Source organism: Cnephaeus nilssonii, assembly GCF_951640355.1.
Source record: "Cnephaeus nilssonii genome assembly, chromosome: 3".
NCBI lineage: Eukaryota > Metazoa > Chordata > Mammalia > Chiroptera > Vespertilionidae > Cnephaeus > Cnephaeus nilssonii.
Window position 1 is genome coordinate 34449394 of NC_137074.1, and position 23872 is coordinate 34473265.

Here is a 23872-nt window from a genome sequence, read left to right on the forward strand (position 1 = left end):
ATATATATATATATATATATATATATAAAACCCTAAGTGACCGTTCTACCATTTGACCAGTTGACCATTCGACTGGTTGCTATGACATGCACTGACCACCAGGGGGCAGATGCTCAACACAAGAGCTGCCCCCTTGTGGTCAGTGTGCTCCCACAGCAGGAGCACTGCTCAGTTGATGGGCGCCAGACACCCGGCTCACGGCTGGCGAGCACAGCTGTGGTGGCACAAGCCTCTCCCGCCTCTGTGGCAATGCTACTCAGCAGAGGCGTCAGGTGCAGCATGGCCAGAATGAGTGGGAGCAGTGTGGTGCCCAGTGCAGGCTTGGGCTCCACCCTGGTAGCCTGCAGCTTCATGCACTACTACATCCCCCGAGGGATACTGGATTGCCAGAGGGCACAGGCTAGGCTGAGGGACCCCACTGGTGTATGAATCTCTGGACTGAGCCTCTAGTGTTCTATAATATACTAGAGGCTTGGTGCATGAAATTCGTGCACGGGTGTGTGTGTGTGTCTGTGTCTGTGTCTGTGTCTGTGTCCCTCAGCCCAAACTGCATCCTCTCCCACCTGGGACCCCTCAAGGGATGTCCCACTGCCCATTTAGGCCCGATCCCAGTGGTATCGGGCCTAAATGGGCAGTCGGACATCCCACTCACAATCTAGGACTGCTGGCTCCCAACCACTTGCCTGCCTGCCTGCCTGATTGCCCCTAACTGCTTCTGCCTGCCAGCCTGATCACCTCCTAACCACACCCCTACCAGTCTGATTGACGCCTAACTGCTCCGCTGCCAGCCCGATTGCCCCTAACTGCCCTCTCCTGCCGGCCTGGCCACCCCTAACAGCCCTCCCCTGCTGGCCTGGTCACCCCTAACCACCCTCCCCTGCCATCCTGGTCGCCCCTAACAGCCCTCCTCTGCCAGCCTGGTCACCCCTAACTGCCCTCCCCTGCTGGCCTGATAGCCCACAACTGCCCTCCCCTGCTGGCCATCTTGTGGCGACCATCTTGTGTCCACCTGGGGGCAGCCATCTTTGACCACATGGGGGTGGCCATCTTGTGTATTGAAGTGACAGTCAATTTGCATATTACCACTTTACTATCCTAATAATGCCAACATTCAGAATTTTATTAATTTTTTTTTCGAATTTTCACTTATAGATTCATTTGAAAATCAAAACTAAATATTTCAATAACTACCCACCAGTTTAAATTGCAATACTGGTTTCTTCCTCTTGTGCAGTTTAGGTAGAACCCTCAAACTGAATAATAAAGGATGCATTTGGAACATCTTCTTTTGCCCACACTCTTCCTGGAGTTTGCTTTAGAAATAGAAGGTTGGAAACACAACAGGTGATGTGGTTAAATACTTTATATTTTGTCATCTAAGTTATTTTTATAAAATGTGCTCAGACACAGCCAGTGTGGCTCAGTGGTTGAGCATCGACCTATGAATCAGGAGTTCACTGTTTGATTCCTGGTCAGGGCACATGCCTGGGTTGCAGGCTCAATCCCCAGTATGGAGTGTGCAGGAGGCAGCTGATCAATGATTCTCTCTCATTGTTGATGTTTCTATCTCTCTATCTGTCCATTCCTCTCTGAAATCAATAAAAATATATTTTTAAAAATGTGCTCAGTAATGTTATAGCAGCCTCAAAATGCATTCAAAGACATATTCAGTCTCATAGACTTCCTTTCCATGATTCAGAAAATGTTGATAATTTAAATAATTATGTTAGTTTCCTTTTCACCATTCAGTGAAGCTACACTGCCTAATGCCACCCACGCCATTTGTGTGTGTGTATGTGTGTGTGTGTGTATGTGTGTGTGAGTGTGTTGCTAAAAACAAAATCAACCAAGTAAATCTAATGATCTAATTGGCAACATTAAGCAATTCGTGAATGGGGCAGGATCCCAGCTAGCAACTAGAAGGGCTCTCTGAAGTGTTGTACAAAATGAAAGGTTTTTGTAGGAAGAAGGGTGGAGCAAGGGAACTATTAACAAAAGAAGATAAATTATTATTTTTAGTTCAGGACATCTTGTTTTAGGTGTGGTTCCAGAGGAAAAGCAAGGGTTTTGTCATACAGATTGCTTCTTTCTATGGGGGATAGAGAGAGCCCATGGGACAGATTACCTCATTGGTATTGACCAGAAATTCCCAGACTGATGGATTAGGATTACATTTCTGGGAAAGATTGAAAGATCAGTTAAGGCTAAGTATTAAAAATTTACTTTTGGTAAATGGACTTGAGCCCAAGTGACTCCATTTCAGCCAGTGGTTTTCTCTATCAGTGTATTTTTCTTTCTTTCATTTACTTGTATCTTTGAATCTTTTCTGAAAAATGTCTTAATTATCTTCATTCCTTTATCCTTGTAGCTCTTAATAATTTGCTCTTGCAGATGAACTTCTAAATTCTATCATTTTTCTTTCCTGGAATAGATTCTTTAATTCGCCCTTTCTTATGATGGTAATTTTATTCATCTTTACAAAATCTGTTGAAGTCATAGTATGTAGTAGTAACTGTGCTAGGTGCTAGAGACATAGTGATCGACAGAGAAATGGTCTCTGACATACAGATTGCAAGGGCAGAAGTAATTAAGCAGTGCATACAATACAGTGTGATGGTGAGAGGAGAAGTTCTGTGTTTTTAAGGGACATCTGGAAAGTACAAAGAAGAGACTATGGGAGGAGCAAACTTTCCCCTACCCTTAAGGTTCTTCTGGCTGGTCTAATACTCAAAGAGACATGAGACAGATTAGCAAGAGAAAATAACCAAATGTAATACATACATATGTATGGCAAACCCACATACATGAGACAGTCAAAGACCCCACATGCAGGAGAGATTTGGAGATAGAAAGGGGTATCAGGTATATAAGATATCCTGAGCCAGGAATGAGGTAATGCACCTTAGGGGCTCAAAGGGTCATTGCAGGATGGTAAGAAGAACAGATGTTTAGTAAATAAAAGTTGGCCCTGCCATGTAGGTAGGTCAAAAAGGTTATCAGTGATAATCTCTGATGGCCAAGGCCTCTAATTCAAATTCTTCTAGGCAGTTAAGGGTCGGGGGATATAAATGTCCCTTGATCCTGCAGCTCAAGTTGCCTTTAGCTCAAAACAATCTACATACCACAGAAGCACATCTTGGGGTGACTCATTCTGGGCCCCACAAAACCTCAACCAAGAGTAGGATCAAGAAGATTCCTTGCATATGAATTAGGCAAAGGGCAAGTGATGAAGGAACACGTTCTCCAGGCATTAAAGGCCAGAGATAGATAGATGGGGTGTGGGGGCAACGACACAAGGGAACTGGAGGGGAAAGCTGTGGGGAGGAAGAGAGAGAGAGAAGGTACTTTATTGCTATTGAAACTGTTTCAGTATAGCTGAAGGTATGTTCAGCAACACAAACATTTGAGGTTTCTGATGTTTATATTTTTACATTTTTCTTTGGCTCAGATATAGAACTCTATTCTACTTTCATAATGACTTCCTACATGCCGTAATTCAGTTGTTAGATAATGAGGGCTTTATAGGTGTTACTTTATAGGTGCCTAGGGCAGATATGTAAATACATTAGCAAGTTTGTCATAATGAGTGAGGAATGATACGTGTGTTTATCTTCTCTTATGGGGAAGTCAAAATGTGTTGATTATAATGTTTTATTGGCAAACATTCAATTTCAGGCTATGTAGCACGGTATATATGTTAATATCATGCAATTGTACTAAGCAAAGGAGTAAGCTATTCTGAAATGAACCACAACCATCATTTTAAATCAGAGATTTGTGGTACTAAAATGATTGAATGAACCTTAGATAATAAATGGTCCAGCTCCCTTATTGAACAGATGGGGAAACTGAGGCACAGAGAGAGAATCTGCTAATGTTATGTTTATCTTCATTTCTTATACTTTTGAGAAAACGTGTCTAGGTGTTTGCCCTTTTTATTGTTGACATAACTTATGTAGTCAATCTTTCATTTAATAAGCTAGCAAATGTGGTATGCAGATTTTCTTTTTCAAATTGAAAATAAAAGAACTATTAAAAGAGGACATATTTGAGCCTTGGATTTTTTTTTAAATATTTTATTGATTTTCCACGGAGAAGAAGGGAGAGGGATAGAGAGCCAGAAACATCGATGAGAGAGAAACATCGATCAGCCGCCTCCTGCACACCCCCTACTGGGGATGTGCCCGCAACCAAGGTACATGCCCTTGACCGGAATCGAACCCGGGACCCTTCAGTCCGCAGGCCGACGCTCTATCCACTGAGCCAAACCGGTTTCGGCAAACCTTGGATTTTTTATTTTTTATGTTAACTAGTCTGATGAAAGCTAAAAGTTAAGGAATTCTAGAGGGAGAAAGTAGAGATGTGTTTTTGTTTTGTTTTGTTTGTTTGTTTGTTTTAATTTTAGATGTCTAATGGGAGATACAGCTTAAATATATTGCCTAATTTTTGTGGTCTACTTTCTCCCTCACTTACAAATGAGTAAAGATAAATCTCCAATTTGCCCCTAATTTTTGCTAAAGATTATTTTTTTTTCCAGCCACAATAGTTTGCATCATGCTCACTGTGTGCCTATGAAAAAAACAATGCAAATATTGGTATCCACATATAAATGAGGACTTGTGACACACCGAATCACTTTAAGTCTCTCCATTAATAAGTAACACAACTGATGTCAGAACATAGCGACATCAGACACCAATGCTCTATTTCAGCCTTATTTCCACTGGACAGAAGGAGGAGAAGGACAAGAGGAGGGAGATAAGAAATAAGATGATAGAGGAATAGGAAGAAGAGAAGGAGAGACAAGGAGGAAGAGGAGAAAATGTTGCTTGTTTGCTTATTAGCTGCCATTGACAATGTTTAGCAGTCATACATTATTCTCTCAATTTTTGTGATAATCCTCTGAAATAGATATTACCTCTGTTTTACAGTTGAGGAAGTCCAGTTTCAAAGACGTTGCATTCCTCAACTAGCTGCGCAACTAATAGTGGTTGTTTTTCTACCACTGCACAACATTCATTCCCAGGCTCTTCCTTATCTCTCTGTATTTTTAAAAATGGACATTGCAAAATTCACGTTAGTTTTATTTGATTTCTATAAGAGCAACAGATCAGAAACTCTAAAAAACAAACAGGAATCTGGCTGTGCACCAGTGTGTTGGTAGTATCCACACACTTTCAGGGGAAACATGAAAATCCATTTCGGGACTAAAGTGAAAGTAAGGAATTAAAAGTTAATATTAAAACGGAAACAAAGCCACGTTTTGTGAAGCTCACATTCATAGCAGTGCATTGGATCAAAGGATGTGATCTCACTTCATAGTAAAACAGGTCCTGCAAGCCCAGGTAACTCAGGAAGCAGAATGGTAATTATTCACAGAAGAAAGCAGGTAGTGTACTGTTACAATACTACAGCAGAAAGTCAGAAGGTCACAGAGCTAGCAGGGTAACTGAAACAACTTGGAACTGTTTGGCCCCCTTTAAAAAGAGATAAAAAATGGGAGAGAATGAAGCAAGTTTACCTAACACATCCTTGCAAGGTAAGTGCCAAGAGCCTCGGGAATTTCTGCAGTCAGAAATTTAAGCAGTGTCCATTACAGTGTGTGTGTGTGTGTGTGTGTGTGTGTGTGTGTGTGTGTGTGTGTGTCTGTCTGTGTACTGGGCTGTGTGTTTTGAGGGTGGGGAGAAAATGTGGGAATTGTTTCAGAAGAAGCTGAAGAAGCTGGCTGTCTCTGTTCTGCTCAGCAACTTGACTGACACAGACAGACACATTTATGGAGCACAGGGAGATGCTTCTGCTTACTCCTCCCCAACGCAGTGGTGGAGAAATGGTGCTACCACCCTCTGGCTCATTATTCGTTTTAGGCCTTTTCCAACAGAGATGGAGTATTGATTTTTGTCTCTACCTGTACAGTTTTTATTTGTAATCAAGTTTTTCCATCTCTGGGTTTTATCAGCGAAGTGTCCTTATAATAATGTAACTATTTGTAAAAGGTGGAAACCAGGATCTCAGCAGAGAGCAAATCAGTCGGGAGAGCGGTTTGTTTTACATGCCTTACTTAATCAGATACCTTTGTCCTTTGAAGGCACTGGCTTTGTTGACATTGGCTTGACTAGGCTGCTATGGTTAGGCTTGTTGATAGAAACAAGTACAAGGTTCCTCACACGTTTCACTTTTCTGAGTGGGAAAAATCTTTTCTTAAAAAAAAAAATAGAAAGTGGGCTGCATGCTCATTTGTTACTATGATTTTTAGTAGTCTACTCTCTTATGAATTATTAACCACCTTTACAAGTAACACTTGACTCATAATTTTTAAAAAATCTACTTATAATGCCATTTTTTAATTTTATTGTGTTCTTGTGAAGTTACCAAGAAAATTCCAAAACCACCCAGTTTTCCATAAAGTACACATAATCAAAGATATAAAACTACATCTGTGAAATATAACACATGCAAGAATAATAATGAGATGATCATTGACATGCCAGGTTATAAAAGTAGAGAATCCAATTAATAGATTTAAATTATCTTCTTTATTCTCTTTAATGATTTCTCCACTTAACCTGCTTAAGAATCTCAGAAGCTTACTTTTAGTTCTGTATGTTTCCTAAAAACATTTTTTAAACACTGCATAAAATGCTACTGTAAAGCATTTTTAATTTAAAGATTGCAAAAAAGTCACTTAGTACATTCCACTGAAGAAAAACTATGAGGTAAAAGGCTCCTTTAGCATAATCCTATGAAATATTTTATTTTTATGTGTTTTATGGACAAAATATTATGCATATGATTCTTACTTGTATCTTACTAAATTGTGTCTGTAATATATTTTCTTGACAAAGTATATGCTGTTCATATAATAATGATTTTGTGTGAAATATATACGACTGCTAGGCAGCCATCTGCACAGCCTGTCCTAGAACTGTGTGGACGTATCACCTGTGTCTGCATTCAAGGGACCAAAATAAACTAAGGAATAACTGGGCCTCGCCTCTTTCCCCTTATCATCCCTTTTTGTGTCAGAATCATGGGTAATATTTATTTCTTATTTTAGAGTCTTAAAATATGTATAGCTTTTCTGTGTGTGTTTTTTTCTGACACTTCTATGTATGTTACATTTCTGGTACCATGTCCCACTGTCAATTTTTAGAATTAATAATTGGTATATATATATATATATAAGAAAAATACACAAAGTTTATAACAAAAGATACAGTAAATAATTTGAATGTCATGGCCTCAGTTAGAAAATGATGTGCTGAGATCCATAAATCTTGTGTAGTTGCGGAATGCGTGTGAGATCAGTTCTTTCCCAGGGCATTTTCCTGTGTGCATTCTGTGAAAACTTTTCAATAGGGAATGTGTTCTCTTCTGATCTTATCTGAGTCAATGTATCCTTGGTAGATCTACAGAGAGCTCAGATATATCTTTTTGGAATATTGAAATGCTTCCATTCCAGTTGTATTTATATTAAGATTATTAATAGTGAACCTATTAGTCAGGTGAGAGTTAATTAGGAACAAAGGTACTTGGGTTGTTGGTTTTAAATTATTTCTGGATGCATTTTTAATTACAAATTAAAGCACTATGGGGATTATTTGCAGCTTTATTCGTACATGTGAAGGTAAGAGGTTTTGATAAGTATGTTTAATATTTTATAAAAGAAATCAAGATTTATCCTGGAATCTTCATTTATGTTATGCTCTAACATTCTGTTTTCTGTGCAACACCCTGTCCTGTACAGAGCTTGAGTTTAGAAAGTATCAAAGTGCATAAAAAGGCATTTTGAAATGTTGTTTAATTTTGCCTTGACTTGAGAGCATTTACCAAAATATTCTGAAGTTCTCTGAAATAATACTAGTTATTATGAGCTCTCCTTATGAATAAGTGTTCTCTAGTAGAAATGACTATATTCAAATGCTGTTCTGTACAGTAAACAAGTGGATGGTTTAAGTGTTTTTGCTATGAAGATAATAAATGACAGTAGATTATTATTTGACGTCCATCATGTACTTTGAATAATGGTTTTCCAAGGCCATGCATCATATCTAGATTTCTAGATTCATTGCACCATCTCTAGTCAGAAATTGTGGGGCTGGCCATAGACATTATCAATGATTATTCATTTTAGGACTAGTTTCCTGTAGGTCTCTGTCCTATTTTTATTCCCCGAAGCTGGTTGAATGAGCCCTGGTTAGTGGAGCCCATAAACTATCAACATTTAATATTTCCCAATGGTATTGGGAACCTATTTTTTTTTTCTAAAAGAAAATGAAGGTTATCTTCAGCTTACTGTAAACACATCTCAGTTATCTTTTCAAACATGAAAAGCAAGCTCACCCTTTCCGTCCCCATGAAATGTAACCCTGCAGACAATTATGTAAAGATTACATACATGAAGGTTTACAATATTCTCAAGATTCACAAAATAGAATTATATAGAGTAGGATAGAATGCAAGAATTTTCTATCTGTTTTTTAAAAATATAATTAAAACATATACATAATATGACCAAAAAAGAGTAGGGATAAATGCTTTTTGAGCATTGCCATTTGCGAAAAGGAAGTATCATTTCCTTACATAATATCTGCAAACTCACATGTACCATCAAGTGATACTTGGTCCATCCCTGACAGTAGTGAAAGGCCATGGCTGGGATGAGAGAGGCTGGCAATTTCCTTCTTGGCAAGCAACTTCCTGGAAATTTCCTTAGGCTCAGGTTTCTCCAGAGGCTACCCCCTTGACAAGGGAGGGCCACTTACCTTTTTTCTACTTCTCTCAGAATTTGTATTAACTGGTAGGGCAGACTCTAGTCAGAATTATAAAAAAAGGATAGAATCTACTATTATCCAGCTGTGTTCCTCATCCCCTGAGCCCCTCCTACCTCAGCAACTCAGTCTCTAGAAGCTTTTTGCATTTTATTTCTTCCCTCTTCCTTGATCAAAGCATGCCTAAGGTCACTTGACTCTTTATAAAGGATATAATATGCAAATTCATCCTTGGAATTATTTGAATAAAAGGTATCTCTGAATTTAGTACTGGAACAACCTTGTGAGAGATTTCTTTGGGTAGTGTCGGCCTTGGGCTACTCAATAGTCTTGTTACTTAGGCTGCCTACTATCAGCTGCTTGGATGTGTTTGAGCATTTCTAATTATAGCCCTCTTTTCTACCTCAGTTCTCCTTAGTTCTCTAGATCTAGGAAAACCACTCAAGTCTTCCAAAACTAGAACTCAGAGGAAAATATTACAGAAGAGTTGGCTACATCCCATGGAATTCAAGGCCAGCTTTAGACAGCAATCAGCAGAGAAGAGAGAATTCAGCTAACACACAGAAGGAGGATTTGGTTGTCAGAGTTAGGGAGGTGGGGATCTGTAGATTGTTAAAATTTGCAAGTTAAGAGGGAGCTTAGAGGGCCTCCAGTCCAATATTTCCGCTCTGTTTTTACGGTATCAAACAGAGATCCTATGAAGAAAATTGTCCTTGATTTCTCAGAAGCAGTTGCCAGGACTCCACCTTAGCTGTCCAGAGCCTATAATTTTATAGAGGAATTTGGCACGTTATTTTCAGGACTCATTTACTTTCCTTTTTCAAAAGGAGATCAGGCTCGTAAATGCTTTCCACATTGCCATCTTTTAGTTTCTATAGTTATGGCCTGGGAAGAATTGTCCAGTATTCACTCGGACTATTGAAACCTGGTCCATGCACATTTGGGTTTTCTCTTGACTCCATTGATCTTTAAGACATTTACTTAACTTTCACCGCAACCAGGAGAAGTCGGCTTGAAAGTCCACAGGCACATGCATTGAGTGTTGCTCGTGATACAGCCATTTGTTAGAAGTGATACTCATTTTATTTGGCTAGTAAGAGAAACAAAGGCTGGGCAGAAGGTGCCTTAGTGTCTGTGCTTCTAAGTTGCAGCCGGAGGGCAGCAGTACTGTACACCCAACCTGTTATACTGGTTTGGTGTGCAGGCTTACTTGCTGTGGTGGAAAAATATTTCTGCATTCATTGTCCTAAACCATGCCTGTGAGTGCCTTGAAATCTTTCTAAAACTCCAAAGAGGACTAACCAGTTTGTGAGTCTCTCTTCCCAGCTATCACCCTTTAACAGCATTTTCAATTAAGAGACTTGCAAGGGTTCCTCTTTCTGGAGGAAGACTTTCACTAGCTCATAGTGATAGTTGGAACACGAAGAACTCAGACATTTTGGAATTGATATTTGCATATTGAGGTAGCAGGGCATTTTGGAGTCGAAGCTCTGCTGGAGAGTTCTTATCTAAGGACAAAATCGAGCACATTTGGAGCACATAAGATTGCAGAGAATGTTAAGGCATGAAACCCAAGGTGAGTGTGACCTACACGGTATAGGTGCAGGTGAGGATAGCTTGGGGCTTTCCCCAGGTGTAAGACAGAATCCTTGGAGCAAGCAAATGAAAGTCAGAGATGAACTCTAACATGATATATAAGAAATAGTTAATGAAAACAACACAACTGAGCTGAGGTGGTCTCTTTTTCTCATCTTAATAGAAATAGGACTTTCACATTATTAGAAATAAAATAGCAAGCAATATATTTGAATGGAACATGAGATACATGAGGTTAGAAACTTGGTCCTTAGTTGAAACCTGCTGCTTAGGGAAAAGCCAATTCTCAAACACTTTGAAATTTAGTGTTTGTTCCTATGCTTCTAAATGATCTGAAAGGCACAGTTTAATCTCCCTTTGATTTAAATGATATTTTATGGCACTGAAATTGTTTTAAAGGGAAACGTTTTAAGTATCAATTAAAGTCACTATAAAATCTTCTTGAAGAAAAGGTGATGTATACCTACAGGATGACTTGATTATTTAAACATTATTATTAATAATGCAATTATTTTTTCATATATTTAAAAGGCTGGATCTGTCTTTGAATCTGCTTTCTTTTTTTAAAGAAAAGAAACAAAGGGAGCAGTAATAAGTTGATGATTATACATGTATAAACACCATATAATTGTTACATTGCATGCCTACTATCTAGATTTTGGAAAGAGTTTAAACAAGTTTAGCTAATGCAGTAAGACTGTAAGCCAACCTTTGTATTGCAGGTTTTTTGGGGGGAGGATTATTAACCAAACATGTACTTAACTTATTATTGGAAGGTATTGCACTTGGTACATGAAAGTGAAGGAAAAGTGAGCGACTGAGAAGATTGGAAAGAAAATGTGATTAGGATGAAAAACTTAAAAGGGCATTGAGCTTCAGTTGATCCCTTGAGCTTCTAGTCTCTCTTCAGGAAAAGTATATGTAAATAGTTTTATTTGACAGGGTTATTTTGTTGCTCTGTTGATAGATGTTTAACCATCTCCACAGTTGAACACTTAAGAATGTGCATTCATAAATGGTTTGATAATATATATTGAAATGCAATCCACCAGTCCTCTTTAAACCTCTAACCACTGTATTGCAAGTTGTGTATTGTGTACTAAAAAACTGAGTGTGACTTAGAGGGTAGGTATAAAATCCTACCTACTAAAATAAAATCCTAAAGATAAATATTTTAGGAAAGTCAACTACTGAATGTAATGTAATTGATATGAACATGGAAAAGATGTGCACGTACACCTGCTAAACATCAAAATCAATTTGCTGTGTGCCTTCAGACAGTTCTCATTTTGAGAACTGATTAAATTCATGTAACCTTTTCATCTCTGTGATTCTTTTGTTTTCTCCAAAGTGAGTTCCTGTGAAAACAGGGCATGAGAAAGAGAGAATTGAAGGGTCACCTTGCTTTATTTTCCTCTTTGTTTATGGACTTTTAATGCAATCCAGACAAGTCCCATCTTCCCATAAACTATTAATAAATCTTGCAAAATTCTGCATCGCATCCACATTTCTTGGTGACACATTTCAGAGGTGGAGAAATGTGCTCAGGTACAAAAGGGGAAGTTGCTTCTACTCTTGCCAATTCTTGGTTATGTATATTGTTGTATTGACCTTGGCTATTGTTATAAATACAAACCATTTATAAAGAAACCTAGAAATTTATAGAGAGTTTATAGAGAAACCTAGAAATTTATAGAGAGTTTCATAGACAAGATATGACATAAACTGACTCTGGCAGGTTTGGTAAACAGAATAAGTGGCCAGAATGAAGAAAATCTTTCTTGACAAAAGTAACAGTAGAGAAAAGGTCTAGAAACTGAGTCCATCCAAGTATTTACTTGCTTTATTCTCCTCTTTTATTGAAAAGAAAAAGATTTTCCAAGAATCCCTACTTTGAAATAGACTACACATTAGTAAGCATAAAAGAAGATAAAGTTAAAGTAACATAACAGTTAAAATTTGTGTACAAAATATATGCCAGAACATTGTAAGCAGGTACCAAATGGATCACATATTTGCTTTCAAGCTTCTTAGCAGCCAAAGGAAAGTAAAAAATTGATTTTAAAATTGATGGTGTTCTAATGATATAAAAATGCATCAGTTATTAAATAGATGCATAGATTTCTCCATTAGATATGGTGCTAGAAATCAGCATAATTTCTCTAGGTCCCAAGAAGCAGGCCTCACTAAGAGAGGGGGTTTTTATTAGGCAACACTGGGAAATAAAGTTCGAAAAGATATAGAGGTAAAGAAAGTACTAGTATTTAACTCATAGCTGAATTTTGACATGGACAATTTTCTTTTGAACTCCATAAGTCACTGTACCATTTTACCAGACATTTATAAAAATGAGCAAACAAACAAACAAAAAAAACCTTTATTCAGAAAAATGTTAAACATAATTTGAAAATAAAAGAAAGAAAAATAAAGTAATAAGAGCCCTGGCCAAGGGCAGGGGGTGGGGGTGGGGGTGGGGGGCTCAGTTGGTTGGAGTATCATTCCATACACTAGAAGGTGGCGGGTTTGATACCTGGTCAGGGCACATAGCCAGGTTGCAGTTTGATCCCTGGCCTGGGCCCATACAGGAGAAAACCAACAGGTGTTTCTCGCTCACATCGATGTTTCTGTCTCTCTCTCTCTCTCCAATAGCAACAGCAACAAGAATAATTAAGAACTATAGGCAATAAAATACATAACCGAAATATTCACACTATTTCTATTTCAGTATATAAAATAGGCCATTTGAAAATTAGGCAGCTATGTATATTTTATAATCATATGGTACTGCTCCAGGCTCTTCTCTCCTCTGGAGTTCCTACTGGATTTTATATAGGTGTTTTATATTCATTTTGGTCAGTGAAGGGTTCAGTATAGTCACTGTGGCAGATTTGCCTATGGAAGGGGAAGTAGGTAGGGTAGGGACGAAGAGTAAGAATAAAGAAAATCACATTGGTATTGATAATATCCATATTGCATTATAAACGTACTTTAGAGACTTCACAAACTTTAGGTGTAGTGAGGTAATGACGTTCCTTAAGTTTTTAATTTGGACAAAGGTAAAGAGGAGTTTGGGAGGAAAAAAAGAAAAATTTAATCAGAAATTATTTATGTTTTTATTCTTGAGTTTGAGTTCTCTTCAGTTTTAGGTTTATATTTTATATTCTTTTTAGTTTAGCATTGGACTTCTATGGATTTCTTTCAGGCATCATCTTTTTTTTTCTATATTAGAAAACTTATAATATTACTTATATTTCTAGGAATTAATAATTACTAAGTTGTATTCATCAAAACACTCTTTTGTGACTGAATAATATAATTCACAGCGACATTGTTATTTAGATAATAGAATCTTCTGGAAAAGTAGTCTTCACATGAAATTTGCATTTACCTACACTGATTAGTTAGTAAATAATTTATCTTCATAATCACATAAGTAGAAAGGGGAAATAACTAGTATTTATTTACTACTAATTTAAGGTAGAAACTTACTGAGCTTATATGGATCTCACAACTATCTTGGCCTTCTCTCTTCCTCCAACAAACACACCAACTGATCCCCTTCTAAGTCCTCTATGTACTGGTAGTTTCTGCTGAGCTTCCTATGGTTTGTTCCTTTCTGTCATTCAGTCATCAGATCAAATATCATCTCATGGAGACCTTCTCTGGTCTCTCAAACTAAAGCAGCCAGTCTCTATCTTGATGCCTGATTTTATTTCTTTCAGTATCTCACCAAGTCATTTTTTGTATATCTGTTCATTGCTTATATCCCTGCAGTACAAATTTCTCTCTGAGATGAAAGACCATAGGTGACTTGTTTATGGCTGTATTTCCAGTGCCTAGAACCATAGGCACTGTATATTTTCAAGTATAATTATAATATATTCTGAAAAAACCCCACATAAAATGCAATTTACTTTTATTCCAACATGAAAATTAGTGGAGCATGAAGTAGCAGTCAATTAACCTGGTAAGTACAAAACAAAATGAAACAAGATGCCTTAACTAAAAAAGTTTTAAAAATTGGTAAATACAAATGTCTTAAAATTGAAGGAGACCTTTTTCTAGAAGAAGAATCATTGGCGTGGCATATGGCAGGGGATGGGGAACAATGCATCACCATTCACAATTAGAGAATGCGTTCCTCCTCATTTTTCTAGTCCTGTGTTGCAGTGGCTTAGGTTGTGGTTACCTAGGTGAGCTCTCAGGGAGTCTAAATATGAAATGATACTGCTGATGGTGGTGGTGGTGATAAGGGGAAACATGTATTAAGTGTATACCAGGTCCCAGGAACTGTTCTAAGTGTTCAACATATATTATTTTATTTAATATTTGCAACCACCTAAGAGGAATATATGCTCAAGAAATATAAATACAAATAATTATATGACTATGTCTTCCTTATAGGAAGAAAGCTGTCCTTCTCTTCTACTTGAAATTTATCCTCGTCCTCATTCATTATCTCATAGTGATGGAGAGCTGAGCTTATTTGTAAAAAAAAATAAAAAGAAAGAAATTTGAGAGATACTTGAGATTAAATTTGTGTTTGTTTGTATTAGTGGGGCAGGGGAAAGGGATTATGAAAACTAGGTTTCTGGCTCATGTAACTGAGAGAATCATATTTTTAACTGATTTAAGAAATGTGGGATAGGCAACAGTTTCTAGACAAGAAATATAAACAAGATTATTTTAAACTATAAGTGTTTATATTTACATATAACAATGTCCAGGACTTAAGTTGCAAAAGTGACACTAGACCTTGGGAGAAAGAACTAGAACAAAATGAAAACATTTGATACTATTAAAAGTTACATCATAGATGACACGTAGATAGGAGAGATTATACAAAGATAGATTGTGGAATCAGAAGAGGAGAAGACTGATGGCAAAATCTAGAGAACACTAACATCTAAAGTCTGAACAGAAATGAAAGAAACTGAGATGGGCTCACGGGGGAGAGAGAGGATACAGATGACAGAGTTTGTGAGGAAATGCATGCTGAGGATTTCTAAGTGACAGAATAATGCAGTAACTAGGATTTGGTGACTCAAACTGGGAATAAAGGCAAAACATGAGAAAGAAACAATTTGAGAATCATCAGGAATGAATGAAAGGAGAAGATGAAATTATAAAATCAAACCTTAGGAAGTCTAAAGTCATAAAAGTTCCATTATTGTGCATGGGCAATGACCACAGTCAGGCAGTGGAAGAAAGAAGAGTGAACAAAGGAGGTAGTTACAACACAGCAGTACCACGAGGTCTGTATAATTTCCAGTTTTCACAAATGAAGAAACGGTGTTAGTGAGGGAGAGAATGAAGATGCTAAAAGGAAAGGAGAGTCTGATGAAGATGAGGACTTGGGTCATATGAGTGATTTTCAAGAGCATGAGGACAACTCCTTTTCTATAAGGAAGAATAAGAAGAGTGAGTATAATGACAGATTCACTCAGTTCCAGGAAAGAGTGGGTGACGGGGTACATGCCAAATATACTGCATCTTTGCACTAAAGGGTGATTTCATCCAGCCAAGAGTCAGGGTGGGGCTGTGTGTAGGGTGTTGAATCCAGGAAAGATAAATAAAAGGATTGTCCAGAAGCAGCCTCCGTGAAGTTAGGAGATAGTGTCAGTGAATGTGAGAAAACCAGCAGGAAAAAAATTGTAGGCTGATTACTAAGGCAGCTTTCTTAGATACATGAGTAAGTGTGTGTGTGTGTGTGTGTGTGTGTGTGTGTGTGTGGTTGGCTTCTCTGAAGATTTAGCTAGAGACTGTTCTTCTGGAATATTTAGGCTTTAGCATGTAGTGCCACCCAATAAGCCTATTCCAGCTAGTTATCTTCAGAACTCATGCCACTGGACTATAACCAAATTCATCCAGATCTTAAAAAACCATGAAATACACAGGCTTCTTCACTGCCACTAAGCTTTTATAGTGGTCCCTCCTGATCTATCTAATATATATATATAAAAGGCTAAGTGTCCATCCTTCCCTCTGACCAGTAGCTATGACGTCATGCACTGACCACCAGGGACAGATGCTCAACACAGGAGCTGCCATGATGCCCACTCGCCATTTAAAATAAACAGCACCACGGACCTGGAGCCAACAAACTAACACTCGGCTTCCCCCAAGTGGGACACAGGCCCCACCACCACCCTAGAGCGACACCCCACCAAGTTGCAGCCAACACTGCCACAACCCCATGCACAAAATGTGGCCCACAGCCCAGCTCAGCCTGGAAAGTCACTGTGGGCGCCAAATAATGATGTCACGTAGCAACTCCCGGCTTCCTCTCCCTAGCGACTAGCCTCCTTGCAGTTTCTTCAGCCCAGGAACCCGACTTGCTTTATAGCCAGGTGCAAACATTTTTAAGTTTAACCAAATGTTTGTGAAGCATTTTTCCATGCCTCATCTCATTTGATCTTCACAGAAGTCCTGGAGTAGGTAGATAGGAGACTCGGTAGAATCCTATTTTCTTTTCATTAGCCAGAAAACTGAGATTTAGAAAGTTTAGAAACTTGATCCTACTGAAAAGAAGTAAGAAATGGTGGACCTTGAAAATGACTTCAGTTTTTCTCACTGTGCAGAATATAGTCACACACTGCTGCAGTTAAATATTTTACCCTTTGTTCTCACTGCAATAATAATCTGCAATAACAATCTGCTTCATATTGATATTTACTGCTGTGTTACTGACAATTACCTAAAAGAGAAGTTGGGGTGCTTCACTGGGCTGGAAAAAGTTTAGTTAAATCAGAAAACTGTTCTAATTAAGCAAGTTTATCTATATATATATATATAAAAGGCTAAGTTGACTCGTGCATGCGCAATACATATAAAGCTCTCACTGGCGCCAATTGCATGCATGTGTTTTGATTTGTCATTGTCAATCGTGAATTTGGTTGACACTTCTATTATAGAGAAAGGGCAAATAACAATATTAAAATATTTCTTCTAATTAATTTCCTTTCAAGATGCACGAATCTGTGCACCAGGACACTAGTATTAGAATAATGCACATGTATACCACATGGCCGTACATCATGCATGAAACAGACCTTTGAGACTTTGGGAGTAGGATTGCACTTCAATTTGACTTTGTTTGAAGAAAGCAAAATAATGTTGGATTAAATATTTATTCATTCAAAAATGTCAAGACCTTTGGATAATTAGTGATTCACATTAGAATTTGGGTGATTATGTGATTATATTTTTATTATTACTAATGAAAAGAACAACTAATACAATTGGGCATTTTAGTAAATACCAGTAAGGAGCAAAGCTAGGATTTCAATGTAGGACAGATCTGACTTTATTGTTTATTAACCTTTGCATTTCCCAGGTGTACTAAGCTACAAAAAAAGAAAAAAAAAAGATTCTTCAAAGAGAGTTTCAAATAGTTACCATCTATATGCAAAAAATAAATTAGTGACTATTAATTTTTATTACTATAAAGAGTAATATTCATAATCCGTTACATAGCTGCTATATCTGCTTTTCTATGGATACTGTGCTTAAAAAAACTGATATAACTTCGTGTATGCACATAATGTTTTCTGTTTGGGTACATAATGAATTCTCTTGTCCTATCTCACATTCTTATGATATTTTCATCATACTACATTCCTGGCACTTTTATTGAAGGTGGTAAAGCTCACAAGGAATAGTTTGAAGTAAATGGGTTCTACTAAATTCAAGACTGTTTTGACAATTAACCTTCAGTGTGAAGTTTTAGGTGACAAACTGATATATAGAAATATAGATTTACCGCTACAAAATATACCTTAAAGAGGTTTTTAAACAATAGATGTTTTGCTGATGCAGAGGATATTTCTTCTTCAGTGTTTCTAACTTAACAAAGTACATGTAAAAGCCATAAACTCATTTATATCATCCATAAACAAAATAAAAAATGTTATACCACATAAGTTTGACTTAGTAATTCTGGGCTTAGCCTTAGGGTTTGGAGAGAAAATTATTCCTGTTACACATTTTAATTATACTATAAACTTTGGGAAATAGCTATTGATCAGCATCTGGCATCAGAAAGTTGTTGCTTTCTTGCTTTGTAGCCAGTGAAAGTTTGCCATACAGACTAAAAATGAGGAATTTCAGAGGAATCAAAGGTAGTATATGTACAGCAGAGAACATTTTTGTTGTTGTTGTTAAAGTTGAGAAAGTTAAAACTTAGGAACTTAAAGATCATTTCCTAGATGCAACTTTCTGCTGGAAAAAAGGAACCCTCATATAAGTTAAAAAATATACTACTTTGTTTTAAGGAAAAGCTATTATTTAATGATACTGTTACTTATCTTTAATATTTTAATACAAAAATAGGAGGGCCTAATTAGAAACCTTTTTAAACTTACATATTTAAGTTCTCCAAAGTTTATATATAGTGGTGAATATTGAGATTATTTTAGAAATAATAATCTCACAATTTTTTAAATCTTTGAATCAGTAAAATAGGTAAAAACCTCCATTCTGTTAAAATTAAACACATCTAACATCTATGATGATGATGATGATGATGATGATGATGATGATGATGGTGGTGGTGGTGGAGATTAAGAAGAGAATAGTTACTGGTGCCAATTCAATGCCAACAGAAATCCCCAATTTGGGGAGAGGTGAAGAATGAAACTGTTCAGTGCAAATCACCTCAATTGTGATACAGCACAGCTGGGAAAATAGCTGGGCTGTGAGGTGGCCCTGGGTCCAGATGCTCCAGGGCCCCTGTCCTGGTACACCGCTGTGCTCCCAGCAGGTCTGCTTTGCCCTGTGTTGATCAGCTCCAGGCTGCTCTGGTCTGCTCTGTTCTCTACCGGATTTCTCTGGCCTCTGCTGGTCTGCTTCTCTAGGCTCCTGCAAGACTTCAGTATTCAGCTCCAGCCAGGGAAACACAGACCTAGGTGGAAAGGAAAAGTAGACCCTTAGAGCCAGAGGGAAGCTGAATTATATAGACAGAAGTCCCGGCCCCTGGTCTCTGATTGGTCCATCCTCATGCAAATAAGGGCCATAAATATTCACAGTATGATTATCACAAAGACACTGTCCTGATTGGTCAGAATGGAGCTGCTCTGATTAGTTGGTTAAGAAGCCATTGGGGATATAGCTGCATAGCTCCAATTGGATGGGGCTTTAAGCCTTAGTCTTATTGGTTGGAAAAGGACCCAGGAATTCATTTTTAAGAGCTGGCTGAGATGGCAGAAGTACAGTGCAGGCGGGCAATTCAGCATAGGACAGGCAGCCCAGAACTGGCTTCTCCCTGAAGTTCAGTTTGTGTGAGAGGCCCCTGTGCAAAATGTGAGCCACCAGGAGCCCTTCTTAGTAGGTGTCTTCCACCCCGCTACCCCTCCAGGTTCACAATATATAGAGCTTCACAATTCTCTGGTTAAACATTCTATAATCATTCCCTCTTGAATTCCAGAATCTAATTAAAGGCATGGTCATTTAACTTTGATACTGTGTTGCTTTGTCTGGCCAGTTTGGAGGCCTCAATATCTTTATGACCCCAGCCATCAAAGATGCTATTTTGAGAGCATCAGCAAGGAGTCAGTATTGCCTTTTCTTGCCACATGACACCTCCTACCTGCTCACAGTGGGAACTAGTGAATAGTAATCCTCACCCATTTCTTCCCAACCCCTTTCTTCTTAACCCACAATGTAGTTACTATGAATCTACTGGCTGAAGAGTCTGGTAAGCAGTCCATGTATATAAAGCCCTTAATAGTGGTTTTATATTAAAATGCAGTAGCTTGCACTAATCAACTTAATTTAATTTTATGAAAAAACAAAACTCAAAATATGATTTTTGAATCATAATATGCACATCTGTAGTATTTATTTATAAAGAAAAATGCAACACTCTCCAATTATGCTTTAATTTTGGGCTGCCATCTACTTTTCTTCATAACTTTTGGATTATCCTGGATATAATCTGGTAAAGATAGGTTCTAGGCAGTCAATTTTTAGACGTGTTAGGTATAAACACAATTTTAAACCTGGTTTAATGTTGTTTTAATATTAAACATTGAAAGAGAAGCTATTGATAGGTGCAGGTTGTCTTTCATCCACATTATAACTTTCTCCAAGGATATATATTGCGGATTGTGTAAAATAAGGTGCCTTAGTCAGTTTAGTGCCTATGAACAAACATTAACCATGGGAGTTAGGCATTTTATAAAAGTTTATGTTTTTAAAAGGAGGTATAGGAAGGCACTGATCCTGAGAATTTTATTCCTCACCTCATTTTATTCTCACAACAATATTTAAAGCTATTACCAGCTTTCAAGTGACCCTATGTGTTCGAGTCATGTTGCCAGGAAGCAAATGAATGGAAAGAGGGGAATTTAAGCAGAGAGGTGATATTCAATTCCTCCTTATAGAATGAAAAGTTCTCCAATTCAATAAATGGAAAGATTATTTCTGAGATTTAAACACACACACACACACACACACACACACACAGCTGTGCAAAAGCATGACTAGTAGGTTGGGGAATTTCAAACACGTTTATACTAAGAGCCAAATAAACATGTTGCTGGAGTTATAACTTTGTTTTTCAGGGCTAATATAAAACATATTTCAAGCACACTGACTACAGTTGAGGTTTAACCCTTTGCACTCGCTTGCTTTTTTCTCGATTCCTTTATTCTAATGCTAACCGTGTCGAGTCACACTCGACATCCGAGTGCAAAAGGTTAAGGCTAGTTACATTTTAAACCTAGTGGATGAGAGTATCCTGTTTTTCCTTCATCTCAGCACTGTGCTGTCAAGGCATCCTAGAAGTGGAGCGGTTCGTACAGAGGGCTAAATGTGTTCTTAAAATGAATTTGATTTTGTTAGATTTTTTTTTTCAATCGTGAATTTTAACAAACCAGGCTCTCTGTCCTGCTGGCAACTGAATGAACTTGTACATCACTCTAAATCTCACATCACCCAAGATAGATGCTTATTGCTTCTACCCATACCAATAGGACATTTGTAAAATATTTAAATAGCAAAAATGTACTTTGCATTGCAATGTACTTCATTTATGTAGACTCCAGTCAAAGTTATTTTTCCCAGAGCACTCACCTTCTCAATGATGTTTTTATATTCATATATATTATCCTCACACCCTTAGGAACCTTAGGAGAAAACCTCCGGAGGCCAATACTTGCCATGACATACCATTCACATAAAATGCTTGCAGTTATATCACACATGTTTCGTCAACCTGTACATTCTAAATCGCTTTGTGGTGCACCTGCTGCCATGCAACCTGCCAATTTGGCCAGGAATTCCGCATGCTACCTTCTTGGCCACCATGGAAGAACTGGGCACAATAAGTATTAGTAGGATACACTGGAGTTAAGAGGCAGTGATATTCTTTTCTCAAGTAAGAGAGAATTCTTGAAGAAAACCTGGTCCTTTCCACAAAAGCAGCTCACCTGAACTGTGGTTAACATCTCTGAAATTTGCCCAAGTGCTCATCTGAATCCTGGTAGCAACCTCTCCACTTCTAGGATGCCTGACTTCTTTCAGATGCAACAACATAAACTTAGCACGAGTGTCATTGCCTTGATCACTGATGTTTAGAAATAATCAAAACCAAGAGTGAAAAAGTAGGTTGTTTTAATGATACATAAAATAATTGTTCACCATGTACACACATGCAAACTTTTATGTAGAAGTTCAAGAGCGAAATGAACCTTGACATGGGCGGACCACCTTGTCATGGACCACCAGTTGACAGATCCCAGAGTAAGGAGTTTTGTTTTTAGGTAGAATTTTTGAGAGATAGGATAAATTGATTTAATCAGCTTTAAAAAGGAATTCATAGTGCAAATAGCATTAAGATGCTTTCTAAATTTTTTTTCTAATCAAATATTATAGAATTCATTTGATGTCCTAATATATCCCTGTTAGGACTTCTTAATTTTTCTCTAGAGAAACAGAAATATGTTTTATTTTCTAAAAGGTCCCTTAATTTATGACTAGAGTAACTATAATTTGCAGTATGAAAATTGGAATAGCAAAGAATTTTCTAAGCTTTTGATCAGTATTTAAAAGCAATCTCAAATTAAAGTAATATATTGCCAGTGAGGATTAAGGTGGAGTGTTATTTGCCTATTTTTCATTTTGCTTAGATCATTAAAACTAAATATGAAAGTGCTATACTAGTATATATTACTAATATAGAGATAAATACTAGGATAAATTAAAATAGCTCTCTAGTCCTTATATTAATACTTTGATTTTTTTAAGTTCCCTGTTACTAATCTATTTTAAAAATAGGTCAAAGTGAAATTCTGTGGTCTTTTGGAAAAAATAATATGTATATTGTGAGACTTGTACAAAAACCTAATATTTCAACTGAATATGTTTTTATTTTATATGTTATTATACATTCTATACATTTTACTGTAATCAGATATCAATCAATAGAACAAATAATCTTGGACTTTAGCAGAATGATACATTTTACACTTAAAAATATATTTTATTACTATATGTGCAAAGGTAGAGAAGAATAGTGATTAGTGTAGGGTTCATTGAAAACAATTGTGAAGTTTGCTTTTGGTTTTACTCTTCAACTTGTTAGCTGCCTTTTCTTAGTAACATGGCTAACCACCCTCTAGTTCCTTTCCCCTTCTTATGACACTTGGGCCTATAAGGATCCAATAAAATTCTTCACAGTAAATTGTTATATTTGTAATAGTGGGATTTCAAGCATAAGTGGGAGATACATTTTTGAGTGATAGCACCTTTTATGACCTTCAAAAATATCACATAGGCAACATCTGTTGAGATTTTTAAGGTTGATGAGGTCTTATTCCACCCTCTTCCTTAATTTTTCCTGATTGGCTTAGTTATACCTAAAATTCCATATCCTGAAAAACCTATATAGCTAAAGGATCCTATTGACTGTGTTAATGATTTAGTGTCTTCCTCTGTTTAATTGCATTTTAACAGCCATCATTTGTAGGATGGCCTGAAGGAGAGGTATTTTGGACTAAAGTCTTCTTATAAGGACACTAATCTCTTCCTGGGGCCCTACCCTCATGCCCTCATCTAAACTTAATTACCTTCCAAAGACCCCCACCTCCTTATACCATCATAGTGATGATTCAGGCTTCAAATTGGGAAATCTGAGGGGATGCAACTAACTATTCAGCCCATAACACGTGCCATGCCAACAAATGACTTAGACTCTTACCTGTCAGGTCCATTTTTATTTATTTTGCATCTATGTAGACACTCCTTTCTCCACTTATGTATCTTCTACACACTTTGTGTCTTGGTAATTGAATGTAATAGCTTTACTTATGAAGTTGATCAATTTACTCTTAGAGCTAAATTACAGTGAGGCCTCCTTTCACAAATTGGCATGTGGGATAAATTGAGATTTCCTCAGTCTCTGCCAGTATTAGGATCCCAGAAAAAGCTCCCCCCCCCCACACACACACATACACAAACACCCCCCAAATGCAACAACAGAAGTAAATATCATTTTTAATACAACCATT

General features: G+C 37.4%; 1 protein-coding gene across 4 annotated transcripts in view; it reads left to right on the plus strand.

Annotated features, from left to right (window-relative positions):
• NAALADL2 (N-acetylated alpha-linked acidic dipeptidase like 2) overlaps positions 1–23872 on the plus strand; it is a 1181205-nt gene that overhangs the window by 365094 nt on the left and 792239 nt on the right. For 2 of the 4 annotated variants that reach the window (XM_079765799.1, XM_079765804.1), the window contains exon 1: positions 5210–5539. The exons of the other annotated variants lie outside the window; for them this stretch is intronic. In XM_079765799.1, the coding sequence (XP_079621925.1) occupies positions 5497–5539 (43 nt within the window). In that variant the 5' untranslated portion in view covers positions 5210–5496. Of the gene's footprint in view, positions 1–5209; positions 5540–23872 lie in introns of those variants that run through there. 4 annotated transcript variants of the gene reach the window in all.